Source organism: Gopherus flavomarginatus, chromosome 2, assembly GCF_025201925.1.
Source record: "Gopherus flavomarginatus isolate rGopFla2 chromosome 2, rGopFla2.mat.asm, whole genome shotgun sequence".
In the NCBI taxonomy this organism is placed as follows: Eukaryota; Metazoa; Chordata; order Testudines; family Testudinidae; genus Gopherus; species Gopherus flavomarginatus.
Genome location: NC_066618.1, coordinates 207,474,713 through 207,498,767, shown reverse-complemented (window position 1 = coordinate 207,498,767; position 24,055 = coordinate 207,474,713). Strand labels below are relative to the sequence as shown.

Below are 24,055 nucleotides of genomic sequence, written 5' to 3'. Positions count from 1 at the left end.
ATGGTTGTGTTCTGCTCACTTTTTTGTCTTAAGCAAGGGCAATAAGATAACTACTTTAGCAAATTATAGTTAAAAGCTAATTTGTATAACTTTATATTGTATACAACATGAGCTAAATAGTGTTTCCACTGATGTGAATATAATAAAATAGTTTTGAGTAATATTCTAAAATGTTAGAAAGTATCTGCATATAAGCAATTAAGATAAATTGTTTATTCGCTTGAATGCTGATAGTGTGGTGACTACTGTGCAGAAGAGACATGCTGTGGTTTACAATTTAAGGCCCCAGTCCTGACCCCTATGCCTGTTGTGGACCCCACTGAAGTGGATGGTGCTCTGTGTGTATGTACTCAGGTTGTCTGCCCACATGAATCTTGTTACAGGATTGGAGTTTGAGACATACAATAGACAACAGTTCAGATACGAAGTACCAAGTGAATAGCAGATGGAACGGTCACATAGTAATTCAGCAGCATTTTTCATTTGGTTTTGTTTTTTAAATAGTAGTGGTACCTTTTCAGTACATAACACTGAAAAGCTTTGTAAAAGAAGTGCATTGAAAAAGATTTGAAAGAGTTATAAAGCCTCAGAAATGAGGCAAAAAGGATGATTTATGACCTCATTCCATCATTAAATGCATTGGAGAATGGGACAGAATAACACAATTAAGTGGAAAAAAACTGGGAGGTGTTAAAAAATGTGTACATTTAAGAAAGAATAAATTATAAGGGGAAATGAGGTATTAAGAAGGAGAGACAGCACAGTGAAATCAAAAATGAAAACTTTTTTCCATAAAAACCCCAAGGTAGGTAGAGAGGGGGAGTTGCTTTTTATTCCAAAATATCTTTTTACATTGTCTGTCTGTAGTATTTCCAAGGCACCTATCCCATTGATATTTAAGTGCATGCAAAATGTAACAGTAGTAGCAGAGTCTATAATACAAATATTTTTTATCCTATCTCAATGACTAGAGAGAAGTATTTTTATGTGTTTGGGGATTTTCAGTACTAGTGAGTGTCTCCTCTGGGTGAAAGTTTTGCTGAAAATTGTGACTTACCTTTGGACCTGTAGAGACAAGGTGAATGAGGAAATATCTTTTATTGGATCAACTTGTGTTGGTGAGAGACACAAGCTTTCGAGCCGCAGAGAGCTGTTCTTCAGGTCTTTGGACCTCTGCACAGTTAGACTTAGGGTCATTATGCTTTAATAGTGTCATTCCTGTCTTGCTTTGGCAATGGAATACTCTCCTTAAGAGATTATTTTTTTGTATCCAACAGCCACTGCAGTAAGTCACAAAAGTACTTGATCAATCAATCTATCCTTATCTTGAATAGCTAGTATGCTAGCAGTTTTAGATATGATCTGATTTTTCCAGATATTTGACTTTTTTCTGTGAAGTCCTGTATTCTTCTTTAAACAGAGCAACATTTATATTGTACAGTGAGATTTTGCTATTTTTTGTTGAGAGTCCCTCTGTCTCAGCCTGGAAGGGAAGTTCCAGACAAACAGCTAGCGTTATGATTCCCCCCCAGGGGAAATAAGGAATAAGGAATAATTTAGTTGAGGTGGTCCTGCTTTGAGCTGGGGGTTCGACTAGATGACCTCCTGAGGTCTCTTCCAACCCTAATCTTCTATGGTTCTATGAAATAATAAAAAGGTGTTAACCTAGGAAGTAGACAACACTCAGCTCCCTCCCTCCCACCCACCCATTTTCTTTGCCTCTTGACATTGGAAACTTGGAGTATTCACCTCAGCCATCCCCTAAACTCTACTCCAGAAACAAAAAATAAGGGCTGTACAAAAAAGCCTCATAAGAATGACATGGGCAACCACCTATCTAATGACTATCAACAGAGCAGGGCATAGGCACTAACTCCGTGGGTGCTCAGGGCTGGAGCACCTACGGGGTAAAAAATGGTGCTCAGCACTCACCAGCAGCCACACTGATCAGTGTCTGCACCTCCCGTTTGCTGGGATCAGCTGTTCAGCAGCGTGCAGGAGAAGGGGGAGAAGGGGCCAGAGCAAGGGCAGGTCATGCTCGGGGTAGGGAAGAGGCGGGGTGGGGGTGGGGTCTTCAGGAAAGGGATGGAGGAGGATGGGGCCTGGGACCGAGCAGGGGCAAGCACCTCCTGGAGAATTAACAAAGTTGGTGCCTCTGAAGCAGGGGACAACTGACTTTGTCTCAGACTTCACATTCCCCTTGCCTCCTTACTCTTGGAGTTTAAGTTCTTGTTTTTTGTTTTTTAAGGAAGGCCTAAAATGATAGAGAGAGAGGCTTTTGTAATAAAAAATATCAAACACTGTGCTGTATATGTTCTGTGTACAGAAAGGGGAATCTGAGATAGAACCCAGTCAGCAAAGAAGCTGGCTGTGGGCACAAACGCTAAAATGGGAGTGAAGTCTCAGCCTGTAGCATGATGGTTCTGACAGGCACAGTGGAAACTGCCAATCTTTTACTTTCCAAAATAACCAAGAATAAGGCTCAGAATAAATGAATTTAGATTTACTAACATATAGTGTTTGTGGTTTGCACTACTGTATTTCCTGCTACTGCAAAGTATTCTTATGTTCCCATTTTACAAAACATTGTGAGGATTGGTTATTAGCCATTTAAGAGCCTACTCCTCCTCACCATAACTTGTGTGAAATTGTCATTGACATTAATGAGAGTTTTTCATAATGCAATCCGGATTTAGTCCTTAGTAGACAAAATGTTATATTCTGCTGTGCATAGTACATTTTTCATTTAATTCTTAAAATGTTTTGTGTTTATATTTGAGATTAAAATTACTCCACTTATGGATAATGTAAATCCAGAAAAAATGTTTGTGTGGTCAGATTCCAAGCAAAGACTAACAAGTCTGATTATAGATTAAGTCTGCCCAGTGATGGTGTACAGCAGCTATTTAGAATATTACGGAATACAGTATTTACATTATTTTGGTACTCTGGGATGCTAATAGAGTAGTTTAGGTCTATTTATATTTACTTTAAGGTTGAGCAACCCTAATAATTCTGGAAAACTACTATGCGTGTCGATGTCAAGAGTACTGTAAATTAGATCTTTTCCTCTTTAATTCTGCTAAAGTGATTTATCTAATAGATGAATATTGGTGTATTGCACACTTTAAAAATATTGTTCTTTAAAATGTAATAGGGTTGTTTAAAAAACAGAACTCTACAATCAGTGTGTTTTAAATCTGCTGTTGGATTTACATGCCTGTCAACATCTGGACTTTTTGACTTGTAAACTAAGCCTTCAAAAACTCTTCCGTGGAAAATATGGAGAAGAAAATGTATTGTATACATTCAGAAAATTCATGGTAACAAAATACTGTCCATGGCCAGTGCAAAATAGAATATCCTGCAAATTGTATATAAGCTCACTGGTACAGACTTAAATAGAAAAAAGATATTTCTATTCTCTCTCTGTAGAAGGGAAACAGTAAAATGTGGTACTTCTGAAAAAAATTACCACAAACGTTGTCAGTATTTGTTAATGTGCTTGGAACTGTGCAGTACACAGAAGACAATGGAGAACTGAGCATCTAAAAGACAGACACATAGGAGATAGATGGGATGCACTTCAAAATCTAGATGTTGGCATGAGTGGTGATTTCCTTTTCTTCTTCACTTTTTTGTAGAAGGACTTACAGAGAATGTTACAGACAGAAAAGCTGATGTCATGAAAAACTGCACCAGGGGAGGGCAGCATGGTAAAATGAATGTGGGATGGTGGGAGAAGGTGAACAGTGTAGTGTGAGTAGAATCAGTGGAATAGTAGACAGGACAAATAGTGAAGGATTTATAGAAAATTCTGATGTAACCTGAGGATATATTAGAAAGAGACTTCAGACATAGTGTTCCATAACATCATAAAATAGGAAATATTATTTTAACAAAAAAAACTTTCTGTGACATACCACAGAGCAACACTCTTGGAGAAATGCTTCCTAGGCTGGTGGTTTACCCCTTTCATCTAAACTCCCATAATGAAGATGTTAGATACAGCAGTCTTAAAACACAACCTAAAACGTATTGTAAGGCATTTTAGCTGCTTATGCCCTCCTGCAGAAGATGGGACAGCTAACATTGCTATCACTTAGATAAAGAGGGGGGGGGGGGGGAATTAACAATGAAGGCAAACTTTTTCTGATTGACAAAACTGCATGAGAAGGGGCAGGCAGTGGGAACGTCTAAGGCCCCTGTTTTCAAAGTCATTATGTACCAAATACACACTCTGATATAGGATAATTTTAATGGAGAAGGCAATGCAAAATCAGTTGCAAAACAAAATACAGCTGCTAAATTTGGTTATGGAGCATGAAAGACACAGCTTTCTTATGTCCCAGTTTACACCAACTTCACTCTTCAGAAATTTACCACTATTGGAATGAATCTCAGTTGCATAGTAAATGAGGCTGTTTGTAGGATCACTGCCTTATATCCTCTGGAAGCTGGAAGACAGAGCAAACAAGACAGTGGGCTGCAGAAAGAGAGAGGGTGGTCTTGTGCATAAGTCAGGTGAATGCTACTGAGGAGAACTTAGTTCTATCTGTGCTTCTGTCACAGAGTTCTTATTTAGATACTGAGCAAGTGACTTAAACCAAAATGTTGGCAGGTAGCAACTAATTGTGTTTCCACATTTTCTGGGTAGTTAGCCTGAGACATCAGTCAGTGGTCTGATATGCAGAAGTGTTGCACACTCGCAACTGAAGTCAATGGGAGCTATGGCTGCTCAGCACCTCTTGTATAAAGGCAGTGTGGTTTGGAAGAATGAGCACAGTATTTGGGAGTCAGGAGGTCCGGAGTTCTAATTCTGGCAGTGCCACTGATTTCACTGGGTGGCCTCCTTCAAGTTTCATTGAGGCTATCTGTAGTGAATATATATATATGTATTAATATTTGTGAGGCACTTGGGTATTATGGCAATGAGTCTTCTTTAAAAAAGACCATATAAAGAAATGAACAATTCTGTATTAATCACAGGTTTTGCATGGTATATATTAAATAAGGCAGAAGACACTAACTGAACGGTAAGGATAAAAATATTGAACAGCTGCCTCATTCCCTGAGCACTGTTCATTCTGTGCACTGAATGAGGCAGAAGTCCTGTGGAAAAAATATGTAACCTAGTAATTAAAAAGCATATGATAATGTATATGTACAAGGGGACTGAATAAATTTTGAACCGGGAATCTTAAATTCTGGCATTTGCTAATTTTAGAATGCTTGATTTTCCAGACTCAGTAATAATCTTTTAACATAGCTTTGGATTTTTCAGATATAATTTACAAAAGAAAGTAAAGAGCATTTCCTAAAATGCCAAATGTCCTATAGCACTGAATATCAAAAGAACTAAAAAAAAAAAAAAAAGTGTGTGTGTGTGTGGGGGGGGGGGAAATACAAAGAGAAGTGTAACTTTGTTTAATGGAAGAACAGACAGAACATCGTTATTTGTATTCTAGTGGTACACATCTTCACAGGTTTGTGTCTCTGGTAAATGTTTTGCAGGTCTAACAGATTCATAGAGGCCTTTCCCTGGAGATGTATGGACAATGTTCTGAGCAATCTAAAGTTTAATAACACAGTCTCTAGCCAAAAGTTATGGAGTTTTTTTAATTAAAATCAAGTGTTCTCAATTAAAGTGCATATATGGAGAATTGGATAAAAGCCTATAATAATTGTAACTCATCTAATGATTCTTTACTAGAAACTTATGATCTGATCTTTATTAGTGGTAATAAATGGGCTCATAGCACTGCTGACAATCCAATGCATTTTATTACAATAGTTTTCATACCTTTACAACAGCATCAGAAATGTAGCTTCTTAAGTTCTGCATATCATTAAAAAAAAAAATCTTCTGGTGGGTCCTTAATTAACGAAAGCACAATCTTGTCAGTGTGTTTAATGATGTTGATAGCATAGTGCTAAAGCTGATCCCAAGCAGAAACAGCTGCTAATAGGTAGATTTCAGGGACTTTCAATGTTGCTGTATCAAATCCCTGTTTACAGGTATTTATAAATCAGATATAAAAATTAACCATCAACTGAATATTGTCATACAGGGTTAACCTTGCAATTTTCTGCATGTCTTTTAGAGTCCCTCTCAAGATTTAAGTTTTTAACAAACTTATTTATTGCCAACCCTAAGCATTCAAAATTGTGAGTCAGGCCCCCCAAAATAATGATATCTGGAATGATAAATACTGGACTCTCACTATTTGCTTTCCAGTTTCTAATGTGCCAGATGTTTCCAGGTTTTTCTTCACAACCATGAGGGACTAGAAACTTATTTTTATTATTCATTTATTTTAACTGAAAGCTGCAATTCTGAGTCACTGGATTCTAAAAAATGTGGTTTTAAGGAAAACACCAAATAGTGTGAAACTTGTGATAAAATCACAAGTGTCAGCAACACTGTACCAATGCCCCCTCTCCCCCAATACACACTTCTTAGAGCAATAACATACTTCTTAAACAGTTATTTGGGCCTCGTCTACACTTAGAAAGCTTAGGTCAACAGAGCTATGATGCTTGGCAGTGTAAAAAACCCATATTCCTGAGCACCGCAGCTATGCCAGCCTAACCTCCGGTGTAGATGCAGTGAGGTTAAAAGAATGCTTCCCTCAACCTAGGTACCTTCGCCTGGGGTATCACTGTAGTTTATGCCTGCACTACTGGGTTACAGAGTTATAGGGTATGGCTACACTTGAAACTTCAAGCGCTTTGAAGTGTGAGTGTGGTCGCAGCGCCAGCGCTGCACGTAAACCACATCCTCTATGGCTCCCAGCACTGCGGCACTGATTACACTGAGGCTTTACAGCGCTGTATCTTGCAGTGCTCAGGGGGGTGTTTTTTCACACCCCTGAGCGCGAAAGTTGCAGCGCTGTAAAGCGCCAGTGTAGCCATGGCCATAGCTATGAGGCTGTAGCTATGCCACTATAGCACCTGTATTGTAGATGTGGCCTTGCATTGTAAGCTTTTTAGGGCAGGGACTATTTTTGTTATTTGTGTACAGTGCTTGTACAATGAAAGCCCAATCCTTGAATGCGTCGAAAGCTTATGCTCAAATTTGTTAGCCTCTAAGGTGCTACAAGTACTCCTGTTCTTTTTGCGGATACAGACTAACACAGCTGCTACTCTGATATGTTGTAATTCTAAATAATAATTTTAAAAAGCCAGTATCCATCCCATCTAATAAAACTAAACATTGGCCTGGCCTGACTTGGCAGCTAAAGGGGCTGCCAGGCCAATTTTCATGCATGATATTGTAAATGTATTTACACGACATAGTGTCAATCTCCTATTCCTGGCACTTTGCAAAATGTAAGATAACAGCTGTTCTCAGACCTACATACAAAGCAAAATTCTCCCTCCTTTCCTCTTCTAAAATCTGATATGACTCAGGGTATGTGTACTCTGTGAAGTTGTTGACAAAACTTTTGTCTTTCATGGGTACTTGAACAGATCGATGACACTATATTGACATGTTATTCAAGAGCTTGAAGAAAAGAAAATACTGAACCAATGGCTGCATCAGCATTTCAACTAAAAAACCAATGTTAAATGTTTTCATTTTTGAAAATATATTAATTCTGATGGGGGCTTATGAAAAGGGTTCCCAGAGAATATTTTAATATCAAAAATATACCAGCGAAAGACAAAAGTTTTGCCGATGCAAGTGCCAGTGTGAACGCGGCTTTGTTAGCCTGAGCACTCTCCTGCAGACAAAGCTAATGCCGCTCCTGGGGCTGGAAGTATTTTGGCTGCAAAAGTGCTGACAAAGTACTGACAAAGAGCATTTACACACGCTGACTTTTAGGGTACGTCCAGACTACCTGCCATATTGGCTGGTAGTGATCGATGTTTAGGGGATCGATACATCGCATCTTGTCTAGACGTCATATATCGATCCCCAAATGCACTCCCGTCGACTCCGGAACTACACCAGAGCGAGCGGCAGTAGCGGAGTCGACACGGGGAGCCGCAGACATCGATCCTGCGCCATGAGGACTCGAGGTAAATCGATCTAGGATACTTTGACTTCAGCTACGCTATTCACATAGCTGAAGTTGCATATCTTAGATCAATATTCCCCCCCCCCAATGTAGACCAGCCCTTAGTGGTGACACAGCCTTGTCGCTAAAAGCTGTGTGGTGTAGACAAGCCCCCTGGGCATGTCTACCTATGTGGTGGGGATATTCAGGAAAGTTAAGGCAAATCAGCTAAAGGTGTAAAGTCAATGCATACAAGTTAAAGCATGTTAAACTCTGTGTGAATGCTCTCATTCAGGAGTAAAGGGGCTTTAATTTGCCTCAAGAGGATTAAGTTACAGTTAACAAAGACCACTTTACTCCTGAATGGGAGCATCCCTGTGGCAATTTAATGTGCTTTAATTAATGCATATTGACTTCAAACCTTAAGTTGATTTGCCTTAACTTTTCTTAGTATTCTCATGTAGACATGGCCTATCACAGCAGAATTATTTGGGCAGAACCGGCCTTTGTATTTTGAGGCACCTTTTTGTTAACTCGCCACTCCACCAAACATACTAGATCCCTATTTATCACACAATGCAGAAAGCTAGTATAAACATTTTGAGAAGGATAGTGAGATCCTTTTCAAGAAACATCACATATGCAATTTTGGTTCATTTTACATAAAAATGAAAATGCAGAGGGATATTCTTTTCCCTATAAGCCTCTTATTCCAGATGTAGAGCTTTCCTTCCTTTTGGTTATTGCTCTTTTTTACTTACTATTTTAACCATCCAGAAATATACTAGGCCCCTCAGAAAACCCAATTCATGGTCACTGTCCTGAGAGCATAAAACTTACATTGCACATAACTCAATGAGTAATGGTCATAAATAGATGCATGAGGTGAGGAGAAGGTAAGATAAAGATGAAAATATCATATGGTTATTCAAGGCCCTGATTTTGTATTTGGATCTGCTAACACAGATCTGGTTTTCGACCAGAAAGCCCAGTCAAAAAGGGACCCTGGCAGCTCTGATCAGCACCACTGACCAGGCCGTTAAAAGTCTGGTCAGCGGTGCTGTAGTGCTAAAGCAGGCTAGTCCCTACCTGTCTTGGCACCACACTATGCCCCAGAAGTGGCCAACGGGTCCAATGCCTAAAGGGGGAGGGGGGCACAGGGCTCCGTGTGCTGCCCCCACCCCAAGCACTGGCTCTGCACTTCCATTGGCTGGAAACACAAGCCAATGGGAGCTGTGGGGGAGGGAGTGTTTGTGGGTGAGAGCAGTGCACAGAGCCTCCTGCCCCAACCTAGGAGCTGGACTGCTGGCTGCTTCCGGGGTGCAGTGTGGAGCCAGGACAGACAGGGAGCCTGCCTTCGCTCCACAGCACTGCTGACCAAGATAAGATCATGCCTGAATCCCAACCTCCTGCCCCAGCCTTGAGCCCCACCCAAACCCGGAACCCCCTCCTGCACCCCAAACCCTTCATCCCTGGCCCCACCTCAGAGCCCACACCCCCAGAGCCTGTACCCCTTCTGCACCCCAAGCCCCTGCCTCAACCTGCAGCCCCTTCCTGCACCCCAACTCCCTGTTCCAGCCCAGAGTCCCCGCCTGCACCCATAACTCCTCATATCTGGCCCCACCTTGCAGCCCACATCCCAACCCCCTGCCCCAGCCCAGTGAAAGTGAGTGAGGGTGGGGGAGAGCGAGACACTGAGGGAGGGGGAATGTAGTAAGCAGGGGCAGGGCAATGGGTGGGGCCTTGAGGAAGGAGTGGGGCTAGTGTGTTTGGTTTTGTGCGATTAGAAAGTTGGCAACCCTCATCTGCAGTAGGGAGTCCTGATGCAAGATCAGGGCCTGAGGCAAATACACAACTTTGTAACTAATTGTTGAAGTCAGCTAATATCGACATCTGTCATGTGATGGATATTAATTTTATGTAAACCTGACTTATATCCAGTCAGTCCAGAAAATAAAGACCATTCCGTTTCCAACATTCCTGTGTGTCACACGGGCATTACGTCACTATGCAGTCATTCAAAAAATGTATAGAATACCTTGATCCATGCAAGAGAAAGGCACATTTTCTTTACAAAAATTAGTGGCCAAGTGAGAACACTGACCGTTGTTACAGGCCTTAGCATTAAAGCTGGTCTATGAATTTGAACAGGTAGTAAGTAGTACATGGTGGAATAATTAGAAACTGAGTATCTGAAAAGTAGGTATTTGCCAGGCTCATGAAAACTGTAATTCCCAAATGAAAGTGTTAGCAAGCAGTAAAATAACTGAAGTGCATCTATTTTAAATGTATACCTTTTATTTTTTTATTTTACCTTGGTAAACAAATCAGAGACCAGATGTGTTTGCAGTAAATATGGAGGCAATCCTAGCCTATCACAAATCTGTCCAGCACAGGGACTGTGGTGTCGAGACATGCAGTAAAGGCAACTTGGAGTGCTGGTTACTGGTGGGTTCAAGAGAACCCTCATTTAAATTCAGGTCCTGGCCCACTATCAATGGGTTGTAAACATATGTGCAGTTGCCATGCTATAACCTGTCTTTATAGAAAAATACCTCCAGTTAAATAAAAGTAGTAACAAGCTGTGAACTCCCTTCTCTACAAGAAATCTAAATTCAGCCCCTGTAGTGCCTGAGGCATGGGGGTAGACATTTCCCCTGGACTTTCTGCAGCAGAGCTAGATAAGGGCCAACATGCCTGAGTGGAAGAGAAGTCTTGCTGCTCAGTAGGACAGGTATCAGTCACATTGCACATATGCCCTTCACTGGATGCCTTTTAACTGAGGTAACCAGAAGACATCTAGTCTGCTACACAGTTTCCTGGATTCCAGTTCCTGATTCCCACATGGCTCTTGCCACTTCCCCCAGGGCCAGTCTGCCTACTGCTTTTATCTGCAAATCTTTCCCTCTTCTTCCTGACCAAACTTGATCTGCAGCCCCCACCCTTGTGAATCCCCTCTTTATGCTCCTTGTTATCCTTCAGTATTAATCTGGAGGCCTTTAATGGAGAGATGAGTGCGCTGTTGAGGACTTCAGAGGGTGGGGCAAAAAGACAGAAAAAGTGAGACATGGTATTACCAAGGGGAGTCCTGATGATTGATGCTGGGGGAAGGAGTAGGGCACAGGAAAGGGGGACATGTAAATTGAGTCATGGAGGTGAAGGGAAGGGAAGCCCATTCATTAATGATTATACCCTTGTACCCTCTCCAAGCTGTCCACCTCAATGAAATTGCTATTTATCCAGCGATTTTAAACAGATTTTAACTTCACATTGGCCATATAAATGCAAATTTAATCTAAACTCAGTTTTTCTTACTCATCCCCTTTCTTCTTTTTTTTTTTTTAGAAGGGAAAACGAAATGCAGACCCCCTCTTTATTAATGCATTGTCAAAGTTACACATTTAAACACAGGAAGATAAAAAGCTAATTTTTTTCAGAACTCACTTTTCCACATGCTTAATTTAGTTCTGTATTTAACAGTCTTGTCATCAAAAATATTATGTGCCAGGTGGTCAGATTAATATTATTATGAGAGCCTTAACTTTGTAGTTCCTGAATTGTATGTCTTTTTAAAGCTGTAACTGTAGCATAATTGCATTGACAGTTTTTTGTGGTTTGATTTTTTTCATTAAGATGTGACTGATTGATGCCTGCATTGGTTAATGGGAGCAGTTCTACCGAATAATTTTCTCTCAGCCAAGAGATAGCCTTTTCTTGACTACCTACCCAGGGTTAGTGTGTTCTTAGGCAGGAGGAATAGCTCAGTGGTTTGAGCACTAGCCTGCTTAAACCTAGAGTTGTGAGCTCAATCCTCGAGGGAGCCATTTGGGGATTGGCCCTGCTTTGACCAGGGGTTTGGACTAGATGATCTCCTGAGGTCCCTTCGAACCCTGTGGTAATCTATGAAGTTAGGAAAGAGAATGGGAGTATGAGGCACCTGAACTACAGTTCACAGGAGACACTGCAGCATTTCTGGCAAAAAAACGATTAATAACAACCTGACCCTAAACAAAATACCCTGTTTCTGTTAGAGTGTTCGTCCCGTTTTTAGGGGGATTAAGAACAATATGTACAGCTGAGAGTTCAATTTACCTGAGTGCGTGTGTGAAGCTGGTAGGTGCATTAGGCGTTCAGCTGAGAGGTGTGTGAGTGATTCCTCTCTGCACAGCGTCCCTCGGATGGCGCAATGCCTAAGCTGGAGGATAGTGGCAGTGCTGAGAGAGAGTTTTGTGAAAGTGAAGGCGTCTTTGCAAGCAGGAAGAGCCTGCCCTGTTTGCTCCAGTCCGGCTTGAGTTTTTATTTATATCCTTTTTTTATTCTTGCTCTTTCTACGAAGTCAGATTGAAATCCACAGCGGTGACTATGCGAAGGAAGGCTGCTGGTGCTGGCTGCCAGGAATCGGCAGCTTTTAGAACCACCTGAAGTTTGCAGAAAAAGCAACGGCAGTACAAGCTGCCGGTGTTACGTTACGCCCGCCTTGGGAGGAGGGAGGAGCCCGAGAGCACTAACCTGGGTCATCTGCGTGTGATTTCTCTATTAATCCTCACCATTTCTTCTTGTTTATAGACACTTTCTCCCTTTCAACATACAAGCGGAATGGGAGTGAAAAAGTGTGCTTTGAGGGGGCTAGTTCTTGTTCTCTTGCGGAGAGAAGCAGTGACTATCACACACACAGTTATTCACAGACACAGCTTCCATCTGAGTGTGTGTCTCAAACATATATGCTTCCTTCTCAGGAGAAACAGGATATAGAGTAGGGAAAGAGTGTGCCTGAGAGAGGGGGACAGCAGGAAATAAATTAGTTGCTCTCTCTTCACTTGAAGGGTGTGTACTGTTTCCTGGTTTCACAGTGAGGCAAACCGAGTTTGTCCGCAGCACAGAGGGAGAAGTTGTATTATGATTGCACTCACACAAACGTATTTCAATGCATAGGTTGAATGTGTAAGTGTCTTTAAAAAAAACAAAACACAACACGTTGTGATCCCATCTCAGGAGGACCAGGCTCTAGAGGAGGTCATGGACAGGGGGAGTAGGAGGTATCTCTCTTCTCTTATATGGGGTTTAGCATTAACCTTGTGAGTGTTTTGTTCTAGTGTCTATTTCTTGGTCTGATATGGAGGCATTGCTGAAATTGGGCAGTCTAAAGAAAGAGATTGGATTATAATCAGATTACTTTCAAAGAATAGATTTATTTCTGTGTGTGCAGGTGTGTCAAAGTTGCGATCTGTCTCCAAAACAATAGGAGACGGTATATTTACTTCTACTTGTAGGGTTCTGTAGTTTGACTGTGATTAGAGAGGCAATACTGAGTTTGTGCAGAGAAAGAGACTGGATTATAATTGCAGTCAAACATTATTCTGTTCTTTCTGTGCACAGGTTTCATATGTGTGTGTTATTCCCAAAGTGATCCCTTTTCAAGAGGAAGTGATCAGGGAGGGTCAAAGGGTTGGGGAAGGACAGAAAGGAAATAAGGAACACTCTCCCCTTTGGAAAAAGGTAAAAGCTGGATCTACCTGGATCCTGACTATTTTTGGCAGAGTCTTTTGTATCATCAAAATAGAGAGCAAGTCTTCCTGATGAGTGCTCCAATAATTCAGACACCAATACATACTGGAACTAGGGGTATTGTAAAACCCCAGATTTGGCAACTGGAACCAGACAACTTTTGGCCCCAAAGTCTCAAATTCCGATGCCTGAATAGAGAACAAGTCTAGTTACTCCTATTGCACCAAAAAAAGCCTGGATCCTGGCACATAATACATAAATGTAACAAAAACCCAGTTCTTGCACATGGATCCTTCCAAATCCATACAGGTTTTGGTCTTCACTCTAAAATTCCATGGCATTAATAGAGAACAGGTGTAGTTACTGCTACTACACCAAAATATTCTGGTTTGTAATGCATCCCCGCATAAGAAAGCCTAAAAAATCCTGCACTTCACTTCATTTGGATCTTGACAGTTTTTTGAGTCCCAAATTTAAACGATCATCTAAATAGAAAACAAATGTTGCTCCTAATTCACCTGAAAAATCTGGATCTGTATGCTTTCTGACTTAACAGCACTGGAAAAGTACTGATCTGGTTCTTGCTAGGCCTTGCCAGTTTTTAACCCTGATCTCCCAAATTCAACCGTCTAAGGAATGGAGGTAAAGTAACAACTTTCAGAATGCAGCAGCCCCTGTAAAGTAGCAGCACTGCAAAAACATTTATCTGGCACCTTTATCCAGCTAACCCTTTTTATTTGTAAATCCCAAACTCAAATGTTCAACAGACTAAATAGAGAAGAGCAGCTTCTCAAGTTCCACTGCAAAACTCCAGACTTTGATACATTCCTGCTCAACTGGATTGCAAAGACATGGACTCGGCACTGGAACCTGCTGGATCCTGCCATTTTTTGGCCCCTCGTTCCCAAATCATACTGTCAAAATATGCAACTCACGTTGCTGCTTCTGCTTGATCCAAAAATTCCAGGCTCTGACATTTCAGTGAAAGAGCAATCCGAAAACCCACATGGGCCTCTTTTTTTGGCCACAGACACCTCCAATCTGCTAAATAAAGACCGAGGGTTAAATCGCTATTGAAGTAAATAGCAAAAATAGTAAGGCCAGGATTTTACCCCAAGTATAGCTGCTCCTACTTCACTGTATCAGAATCTGGTCCCTGATCCATCCTTGCACAAGAGCACTTGAAAAATCTAGTTAAGGACTGTAAATGTAAATGAATGCTGATTTCTTGCTGTCTATCTAGAAATTATAGTTTTGGGAACATATGTGAAAAAATGGGGGTATACCTTGTTGGATCTGGGTCCATGTTCGGATTTTTTTTTTTTTTAAGTGCTGATCTGCCATGATGGCTCAGAGACTTTTTTTTTTTTTTTTTAGTAGACTAAGAGAAGTTATGCTTGGTCACTATGAATAGGCTAGAATTTAGAAGTTTGTGGCCAAAATATTGTTGGATTCTGCAAGACCCAGGTGCTGTTTGTGCACATATTGCTCTTGCACTGAGATGTCGGAGCTGGGTTTTGCTGGCCAACTAGAAGCGGCTACAGGGCATGAGTTGTCTGTTTTGATGATACAATTTGGGGCCAACCCAAAACACTGTTTCACTGGGCTCTAGATGCCGGATATTATGTGTCCTTGCCATGGTACTGGATAGGGAATACACTGGATTCTGCAGTAGAATTAGGACAGCTGCATGTCTTTATTTAGTTAGTAGAATTTTGGGGATTTAAATTTAAATTAAAAAAGAAAGAGAAAGAACAACAAAAGAAAAACTACCTGGATCCAGGTGCTGGATATCTGTTTTTGTGGTGCATCTGTGCCAGTTCACAACAGTCTGAGTTTTGGGCCGCATCAAGAAGCTGCCACATTTTTTTTCTTTATTTAGACAGCAGATCTAGATTGATTATTTATTTATTTATTAGTATTAATTTAAGTAGCAGCCTAAGACTAGAACTCTATTTCTGTGACACAATTTGGGGCTTTTCAAGGTCAAAAATTGGCAGGTTGCAGGACAAATCCAAGACGATCCAGGTACATCCAGCTTTTACGTCTTTCCTTCTCTCTTTCACTTCTGTGGGGTTTGTAGTTTGACTGTTTCGTAGTCTCACAGAAAGAGGCAGTGCTGAGCACAGAAAGACAAAAATAGACCTTTACAGAGAAATATAGGGATTGTGTGTGTGGAGGGGAGGGAGAGAGGAGAGCAGCGTTAGGCTGGTTTCCAGGAGGAGCTCTTCTCGCTTTCGTTGTGTGTTAGACATTTTTGTACAGATTTTTTTTTCATCTTAAAAACGTTTTCCCTCTCCCGGCTGCTGCTTGTACCTCTTTGGGGGAGAAAAAACAAACTGTGTTTGATCAGAAAGCGACCAGAGACCATTTTATTTGAGCGACCGGAGGAAGAAGAACAGAAACCGTCGCAGGGATATAAATACCTATCATCTCTTACATATTTCCTGTAAATAAATCTCTATAGAAAGAGCACAATTTGACATCCATCCTAAGCGGCAGCAATGGGGTGTTTGGGCAACAGCAAAACGGAGGATCAGCGTATCGATGAGAAAGCGCAGCGAGAAGCCAACAAAAAAATAGAGAAGCAGTTGCAGAAAGAGAGACTGGCTTATAAAGCCACACATCGTTTGCTTCTGCTGGGTAAGGGGGTGGGGGGGGGCTGAGGGTGCAGTTGCCTGCGCGCCTCATGGTAGAGGTATAACGGAGAAGCTGTGTGATTAATGTGTGTGTGAGAGAGTGTGTGTTAGATACAAAGAATGCAGGCAATTTTATTAAGCACTATGGAAAAGTGCACAGATTGAGCTGTGTGTGGGAGCCACATGGATACATATATATAAATGCTGTTGGAGGTGGAAGATGCTGTTAACATGTCACCAAAAAAACCGTATATACATGGCAGTGTTCTGTCTTTTTCTTCCAGGAGCTGGTGAGTCAGGAAAAAGCACGATTGTGAAACAAATGAGGATCCTGCATGTCAATGGATTTAATTCAGAGTAAGAATTATTGATACTTTGTGTCTTCTATTTGTAAATATACATTTGAAACATTTTAACACACAACACATTGGGTAATTTCTCTCTTTCCTCCACCCTATATGTGTGTGTGTTGGCAGTTTGACACTGGCTTGCAAAAAAAGAAAAATGCAAGGAATTACTATTATTATATATTTGTATTTTCTGCTCCTGCCCCCTCTACTGTATTTTACGCTGTTGCTACTGCAGCGCTTGACAGGCCCCTGTGTAGCAACAACATGGCGACCACTTTTTGCATAGCAGCAAATAACTAATATTGTATCTGTGTGCAATATAGAGAGAGATATCAATTCGTGCAGAGGTTGACGGGGCTGCTGCGGTTTTTCTGGTGGTGGTTAGCATAAAACTGAAATCAATTTGCATGAATGTAATCATCATGTATTCTTGGGTTACATGAGTTCTCTCTGAAAAACTGATTGCCAGTATTTAATATTAATTGTGTGCTAATTTTAGATATATAAGGTTTTTAACTATACAATATATGTTCTAAATTGTAGGGGAATAGATTTAGCATGCTATAGAAATGAAGGAATGACTTCCAGTCCCACCAGGAAAGCTTTGCAGATGTGGTTATGACTATCTAATGTGACAAAATAGGCAGAGATCTATTTTCACTGTTTTTTTTATAGAATATGAAAAAGTGATGGATGGAAAATAATCTTACTGTTCTTTTCAGTCAGTTTGTCATAAAGGTTAAATAACAAATAAGCAGTCAGTAAAAAATTCTGAATGTAACTTAAATGAATTGGTTTGAGAGAGAAATTAAATCATTAATTCTGTTTTAATTCAGAGAAAAGAAACAGAAAATACTGGATATTCGGAAAAATGTTAAAGATGCGATTGTGGTAAGAACACATTTTATATTATTCTTAAATGGCTCTGTACACTGGAAGCCAAAAGTATTATGCTCTCTAGGATTGTGTAGAGAAATCCCATTTAGCTGATCAGATTGGATTATCTTCTATTGATCCTGTATTTTAGATTAACCAGATTAATGTGTCTGTTTTTGTTTTATCCAATTCTAGACTATAGTTTCAGCAATGGGCACTTTAATACCCCCAGTTCCACTGGCCAATCCAGAAAACCAGTTTCGAATGGACTACATCAAGAGTATAGCTCCACTTTCTGATTTTGACTATACACAGGTAAGAGTAAAAAAAAAAAGTTGTTTTTCCTAATTTTGAAAGAGAACACAAAGCTCCGACTTTGATTTATGAAATGACTTGTTTACCATTTGAAAGGTGTTTGCTAAAACAAGTTTGTCGCAGAATTATCACCAGGTTACCTGATTTAACATTGTATGGTGTTGCATCTGTTTTAATGTTGTTCAGTTGTGCTTTAGTAATGTTTGTTTGGTTTGGTTTTGTTTTTGTTTTTAAAGAGGAAAATGAAATGCAAAGAAATTAAGATTATTTGATATTTCAGCGTCTCAATTTAGCATTGTTGTGAAAGCTATTTTTCTGAGCATAATTTGGTGCAGCAGGACATCAGTCTGAGGAATTACAGTATATACTTAAGAAATAGAAGCACAGAGAATTTCTAATAGTAACAGTATGTAGTTTTAAAAATGTCAACATTTTTTCATTCTTACTAATTTTCATACTAAGAACTTGAAATATCTGATGGCCAGCTAAGGTGTCTTCATCACCTGTGTATTTATTTATGTATTTATTTTAGTCAAATTTTGTATTATGTTGCTGGAATAAACAGTGAACAATGAGAATAGGAAAATATAATTCTTTATTTTAGTTGTGCATGAATGCTGCCATCTTAGGGCTGGGTAGAAATGTAAAAACCTATTGGGCTTTCTATAGTAGTCACTCATTGGTAGTGTAATTCGAAGTATGCTAATTTGCATATGGATACTGCTATTTACATTGGATTATCTTGGTCTTTAGATATTAATTATTGCTTATAGAAACATGCATGGTGTGTTTTGTGTGAAAGCAATTGTCTAGAAGTTTTGAGTATTAGTGGAGTTTTATTGTCTATAATAGGACATTTTAAAATTTATTCTAAAATGTGAATATCAATAGCAGTTTGTTTTGGATACAATGAAAACTGAATAATTTTTTCTAACTTTGGTTGAAAGCTTATGAGTTGTTCCTATTGTCAGTATTGCCAAAGCAGTCATGTACTATAGGGTGTCTTCAGGCTGTTAAAGCTAGTTTAACTTGCAGGTGGAAATGTGTGGAGGGGAAAAATACTTGTTTCTTTAATATATTACTAACACACTCTGGTGTGTGGTTTTGTTGCCTCTGATAAATCTAGTGCTCTGAAGGTTCAATAATAAATAAATAAATAATCAGACATCTTGTAGAGTTACAATTTAACACAGAACTCAGTTGCTGAGAAAGCTGCAACTGCAGGGTACGCCCACGTACGGTATGATTGTTCACTTAGTGGATATGAGTTACTGAAAATGACAGTCCTTTTTTAAATGGAATTTGAGGTTGACTTAAATAGTCTTTGATTTATGTTTGAGTTCTGAAGTTTATTTCAATAACTTTAGTATTTGATGTCTTCTTTAGTTTTTCATTTATTTTTCTTTAATATTGCCCCTTAATAATTTGTATAAAATAAATTAATATACAGCATCCTTTGCGAGTCTTCATAAGTGTATCTATTTTTCCATGTCTTAAAGTGGACTAAAGTGTGGCATTTTTACTTTTATTTGTCTTCAGACTTGTTCTATATTTTTTCTCTGTCTCTCTCTCTCTGTCAGTCACACACTGTATATATCTACATTAATAAAGATAGAAGTGCAAATCTGAGTAATTGTTGACTCTACAAAGTCTTATATATTAGCAAACCTGGCTTACTGGTAGGTTCAACTGGAAATTTTTGTTGGAATAACTAACCTTTGTTAATTTCCATGTGGACTCTAAATCTACTTTGATTTTAAGAAAACTCAAGGAGTGCAGGACAGTTTATTGTTGTTTTTAGATGAAACTGTCTTTTAGAAAGAAACATTTGAAATGGTGTGACACAGCTGTTTAAAAATAAGAATTGTACTCAAAAAAAAAAAAGAAAATTAATACTGATTTAGAGGGAAAGCAAATACATTTTTTAGGTTTTTCCTCGTTTTAGTGCTTTTAACATATCTACATTTTAGCTAGGTAATTCCTTTTATAATTTTAATATGTTTCTGCTTCCAGGTAATTATGTGAGTAAGACTGAGCCCTGGTCTACACTACAGAGTTAGGTCAATGTAAGGCAGTTTACATCGACCTAACTCTGTAAACAGCTAGACTAAAATGTAGTTCCCACTAATGTAACTCACCCACTGCACTGACTTAATAATTCCACCACCATGAGAGATGTAGCACTTAGGTCGATATAGTGTAGTCACTGCATTGCTTGCATCAACTTGCTGCCTTTCAGAAGCCATCCCACAATGCCCTACACTGACAGTTAAATTGGTGCAAGCGCTCCTGGTGAGGAGACATACCGCTGACACGAGTAGCGTAGCGTGAACATGCAAAAGCTACTGTAGTGGCTGTACATCGACGTAACTTAGGTGGACTTAATTTTGTAATGTAGACTTGCTCTGAGATTGAAAAATACATGCTTTAGGGCTTGATTCTACTGTAACATAAGTCAAAGGGAGTTTTGTCATTGATCTCAGTGGAAGCAGGATAAAGGTCCAAAGTTTGTAACTTGGAATAAAATAATGTTTTCTACTGGCATAGCATTTGACCCATTTTTTAAATAAGGACTGATATTAAAATAAGTACTGTACCATGGAGAATATTCAATTTTACATCTTCTGTTAAGTTTTAGTAATTCTGTAATTAACATTAGAAATATGGAATATGGCCTTCTGAAACAGGAAAGCCAATCTAAATATTTGATAAATCAATAAATCAGGTCCACTTAAAACTGCACAAAGAAAAAAAATCACTAAACTCAGTGTTTGGTCAGGTGTTACATTTGCAGTATAATATGTTATCTTCTCAAATATGAGAAAGTAACTCTTTTTAAATGATGGAAATGCCAGTCAAGTTTTTACTAGTGTGGATGTTATAATAGTTAATATATATATAATATTTACTTTATTTCTTTTAATTTCTGAAGTTACTGGGTTAAACCTTGGCCCAACTGAAGTCAATCGGAGTTCTGCCTTTGATTTCAATCAGTATATTTTAAATTTATTAGGACAATAAAAGAAGTCTCAGTAATCACTAAAAACTTACCAAACATTTTTAGATAGTTTTCAATGTCTAGTCTTTGATATAATTTTTTTTCTAGTGTAATATGAATTTCAAATAAATTACATGTAAAATGTGATGAAAGGACTGTACTGTCCTATTCATCTTTAAGAAGTTCCTACTGAAATACAAGGATTTCAGCATAAAAACGGATGGCACAATAGGGCCAAAATTTTTTCGAATAACAACTTAGGTATATTTATGATACACTGGATATACTTGGATATGCTTATTTAAATTACATGAATTAATCGTGGTTCTAATTTTGAAAACTGTTTTCATAAAATAAGTGCATTGAAAACAAATTTATTTTCTCAGTTTGAAATCTTGGTCCCATCGGAAGTCAATGACAAAAATTCCATTGACTTTTATGGGGCCAGGATTTCATCTTCCAACAAAGGACTAGCATGAGGGTGGTTGGGGTTTTTTGTTTTATTTTTTTAATCTACATGTTGTTAAGAGATTTTTCTTTTATTTATCTGTTAAAATAACTACAGAAGATCTAACCTCACTAGTGCTGTAAACATTCTTTTAATTTTAAAGAGTAAATTGCTTTGTACTATCTTTAAATTCCTCAGTGTACCTCCATAGTATTTTTGCAGAAATATATTATCTTCCATGTTAAAATGTTTAATTTTGCTTAGTGAAGTTGTCTTAAGGTTTTTGTTTGCTAATTTATCTTCAATTTTCCATTTTAGTGTTGTCTTTCATTAATTTTGATTAAAATCACGAAGCTATATATATACTTTACTAAATGTTCACACATTTTTACCAAAACAAATTACCTTGGGCTGACAGACAGCATTCAAGAACACATTGCTTCATTATTGTAATCTGTAGGTATATTTTTGCATAACCTTATGAGTATTAATAATATATCTTTGACCATTATATTTTTGCAGGACTTTACATAATCAAAGAAAAGGAAGAAACTGTCAAAATATTTATTTACTTAATGTATATATTATATGTTCAATTTTTTTACAGCTGCATTAAATGAGTCTAATACCATTATTATTATATTGCCGTTAAGTATAGCATCTGCACAGGGATTTTACAACTGAAGTAGAAACATCTTTGATGTATTTAGGAGAGGATTTTTATTTTATTTTTGGCAAAGTGTTGACTGATATTTGTTAAAGTTAACAGGAATTGACTTGTGCCATTTTAAATCCTGTATTGATGTTTTTTTTTTGCCCTTTGTGAAGCGGAGTGAACATATTAAGGGCATATTATGCTACTAGCTGTGGAAAAACATGATGTATTATATAAGCATGTATTTGTTAAAGACTATTGAACTTCAGTGAAATATTTGAATATAATAGGCACTACAAAATTGCTTCCCACAAGTTGCCTTTTTCCTTTGCTTTCCTTAGATCTTTAAAGTAGTTTTAAACTCTTTTTCTAAATATATACACTTGTTTCTATTCCACAGAATGTTTAACTCAACTCTAAGTATGCATATAACAGGTAGAGGAGAAACTGTGTATAGTAATTATAACTGAGTGGTCAAGTGTTTCCTGATGTTACTTTAGTAGCTAATCAGACTGAATCACTGATTAATGTAGAAAACATGTAAACATGAAGGCTGGTGCTATTTAGCAAATTGCTTTTGTTAGGGCTCTCAAAAGAACGTTTTCCTCACTTTTAAAAAATTTCTAATAGTGTTAGAGATATTATGCACTTTTTTAAACAGAAAATTGTTCTTTCTCTCTAAAGAGAAATGTGATGAATTTAGAATGCTAGTCTAAAATACAATTTTAGAACACTAGCTGTGTAATGATCTGTAAACTGTTCTCAAATGCAGTCCTTTAAAAGCAAACTATTAATGAAGATATTGACAGTAAAAATATTTAAAATTATCTGTATTTTTAGTGTATTGCACTTTACTTGGGTATTGTAGTTTGAGGTTTTCACAACATCACTTCAGTTTTTCCCCTAAAAATCAACATTGTATGTTTGATACCTTTTAAAATAAACAGGAAAATATTTGTGGTCAGGTTTAAAAATTACGTAGACATTCTTTAGACATTTTATCATATCATTTAAAATAGCGCTAGTAAACCTTATTCAGAGTTGTAGTAAAGTCTAGCAATTGTTGACAGACACAATATATGTAACAGGTATTGAACTCATTTTGCTTGAGTAAAGAGTGTAGAATTAGGTCCATGTGTAGTAAAAGTTGTATCCCAAATAAGTACCTAAATAAAAATGAAAACCACTATATAAATAAGTCCATAAATGGTTAAAAAAATTGGTGTCACTCAGTTAGTTAACACCCTAATTGGCCTCAAAATGTTTGTTTTTTCCTGTAACTCATGCTTGATCTGACCCCCAAAGGAACTGTGTGATAATACCATCTTATATTTGTGGTTTTTAATATGATTTGCAGTATTTTCATGTTCTTTAGGTATGAGAAAATGTACCACACTATAAGTGAAAAGATCAAAATAGATGGAAAAAATAGTGTGAATATTGGCAAACATGGCTTGGTTTGAGTTTCCTTTGTTACTTCTCTTAATAACTTTAGGGATTTACTTACTATTTTTCATGGGGGTAGAGGGCCATAAGTCTTTATAATTATCTCTGAGCATCACATTAAAAGTACTGCAGCAGTACCAAATCAAAATTTAAAACCTACTTGCTCTTTAAAGTTGAAGAATTATATCTTTTGGGTTTCTTCAAATTCTAAGATCTAGACTGAAACTTTTAACAATAAATTGTTTTAATTTTTTTCTTAAATGTATTATTTCTCAAATATGGAAAGGAAATACTTTAGATTAACGCTTTCAAAACTAGAGGAGGAGAATATTGAAAAGGGACACTTAGGACATGGAAAAATAATATACATATGAATGCAATTGGTAGCAATTATTTTTCTTTTGCACAAAAGTGAACATTGTGAGGAGAACTGGGATGGAAATAAAGTGGATATTGGAAAAAAGTAGCTATGATGTAACAGCATGAGATTTCTTTGTGGTTCCAATAGCACTTGTTTTGTGAGACAGACTAACAATTAATTAGCAACTGACATTGAAGCTGGATTTCTGGTGCTTCCTTTCCTTTAGTACATGTATGCATACAGATTTAGTGTAGATGTGTCTGATTTCCATTAGCTTAATACACTGAGTCTTAGTTGCACTAATTAGTTGATGTATAAGGACACCGAGTGGGCATGTCACATGTATGAGAGCAAGTACATACTTTAATTTTCTTTGTTACTTACTGCTTATTGTAGTATTGTTAGGTGGTCATCAGTGCTTTGGGAGAGAATCAAAAGAAATGTTAGCATATTGTTTTT

At 38.1% G+C, this 24,055-nt stretch overlaps 1 protein-coding gene across 4 annotated transcripts in view; it reads left to right on the top strand.

Annotated features, from left to right (window-relative positions):
- The window catches only part of GNAL (G protein subunit alpha L), a 314,416-nt gene that overhangs the window by 100,006 nt on the left and 190,355 nt on the right, over nucleotides 1-24,055 (top strand). Inside the window, exons 2-5 of one of the 4 annotated variants that reach the window (XM_050942160.1) lie at nucleotides 15,976-16,151; nucleotides 16,432-16,504; nucleotides 17,334-17,388; nucleotides 17,569-17,688. In XM_050942160.1, coding sequence (XP_050798117.1) covers nucleotides 16,013-16,151; nucleotides 16,432-16,504; nucleotides 17,334-17,388; nucleotides 17,569-17,688 — 387 coding nt within the window. In that variant the 5' untranslated portion in view covers nucleotides 15,976-16,012. Of the gene's footprint in view, nucleotides 1-15,487; nucleotides 16,152-16,431; nucleotides 16,505-17,333; nucleotides 17,389-17,568; nucleotides 17,689-24,055 lie in introns of those variants that run through there. The other 3 variants (XM_050942159.1, XM_050942158.1, XM_050942161.1) reach the window with 3 other exon arrangements.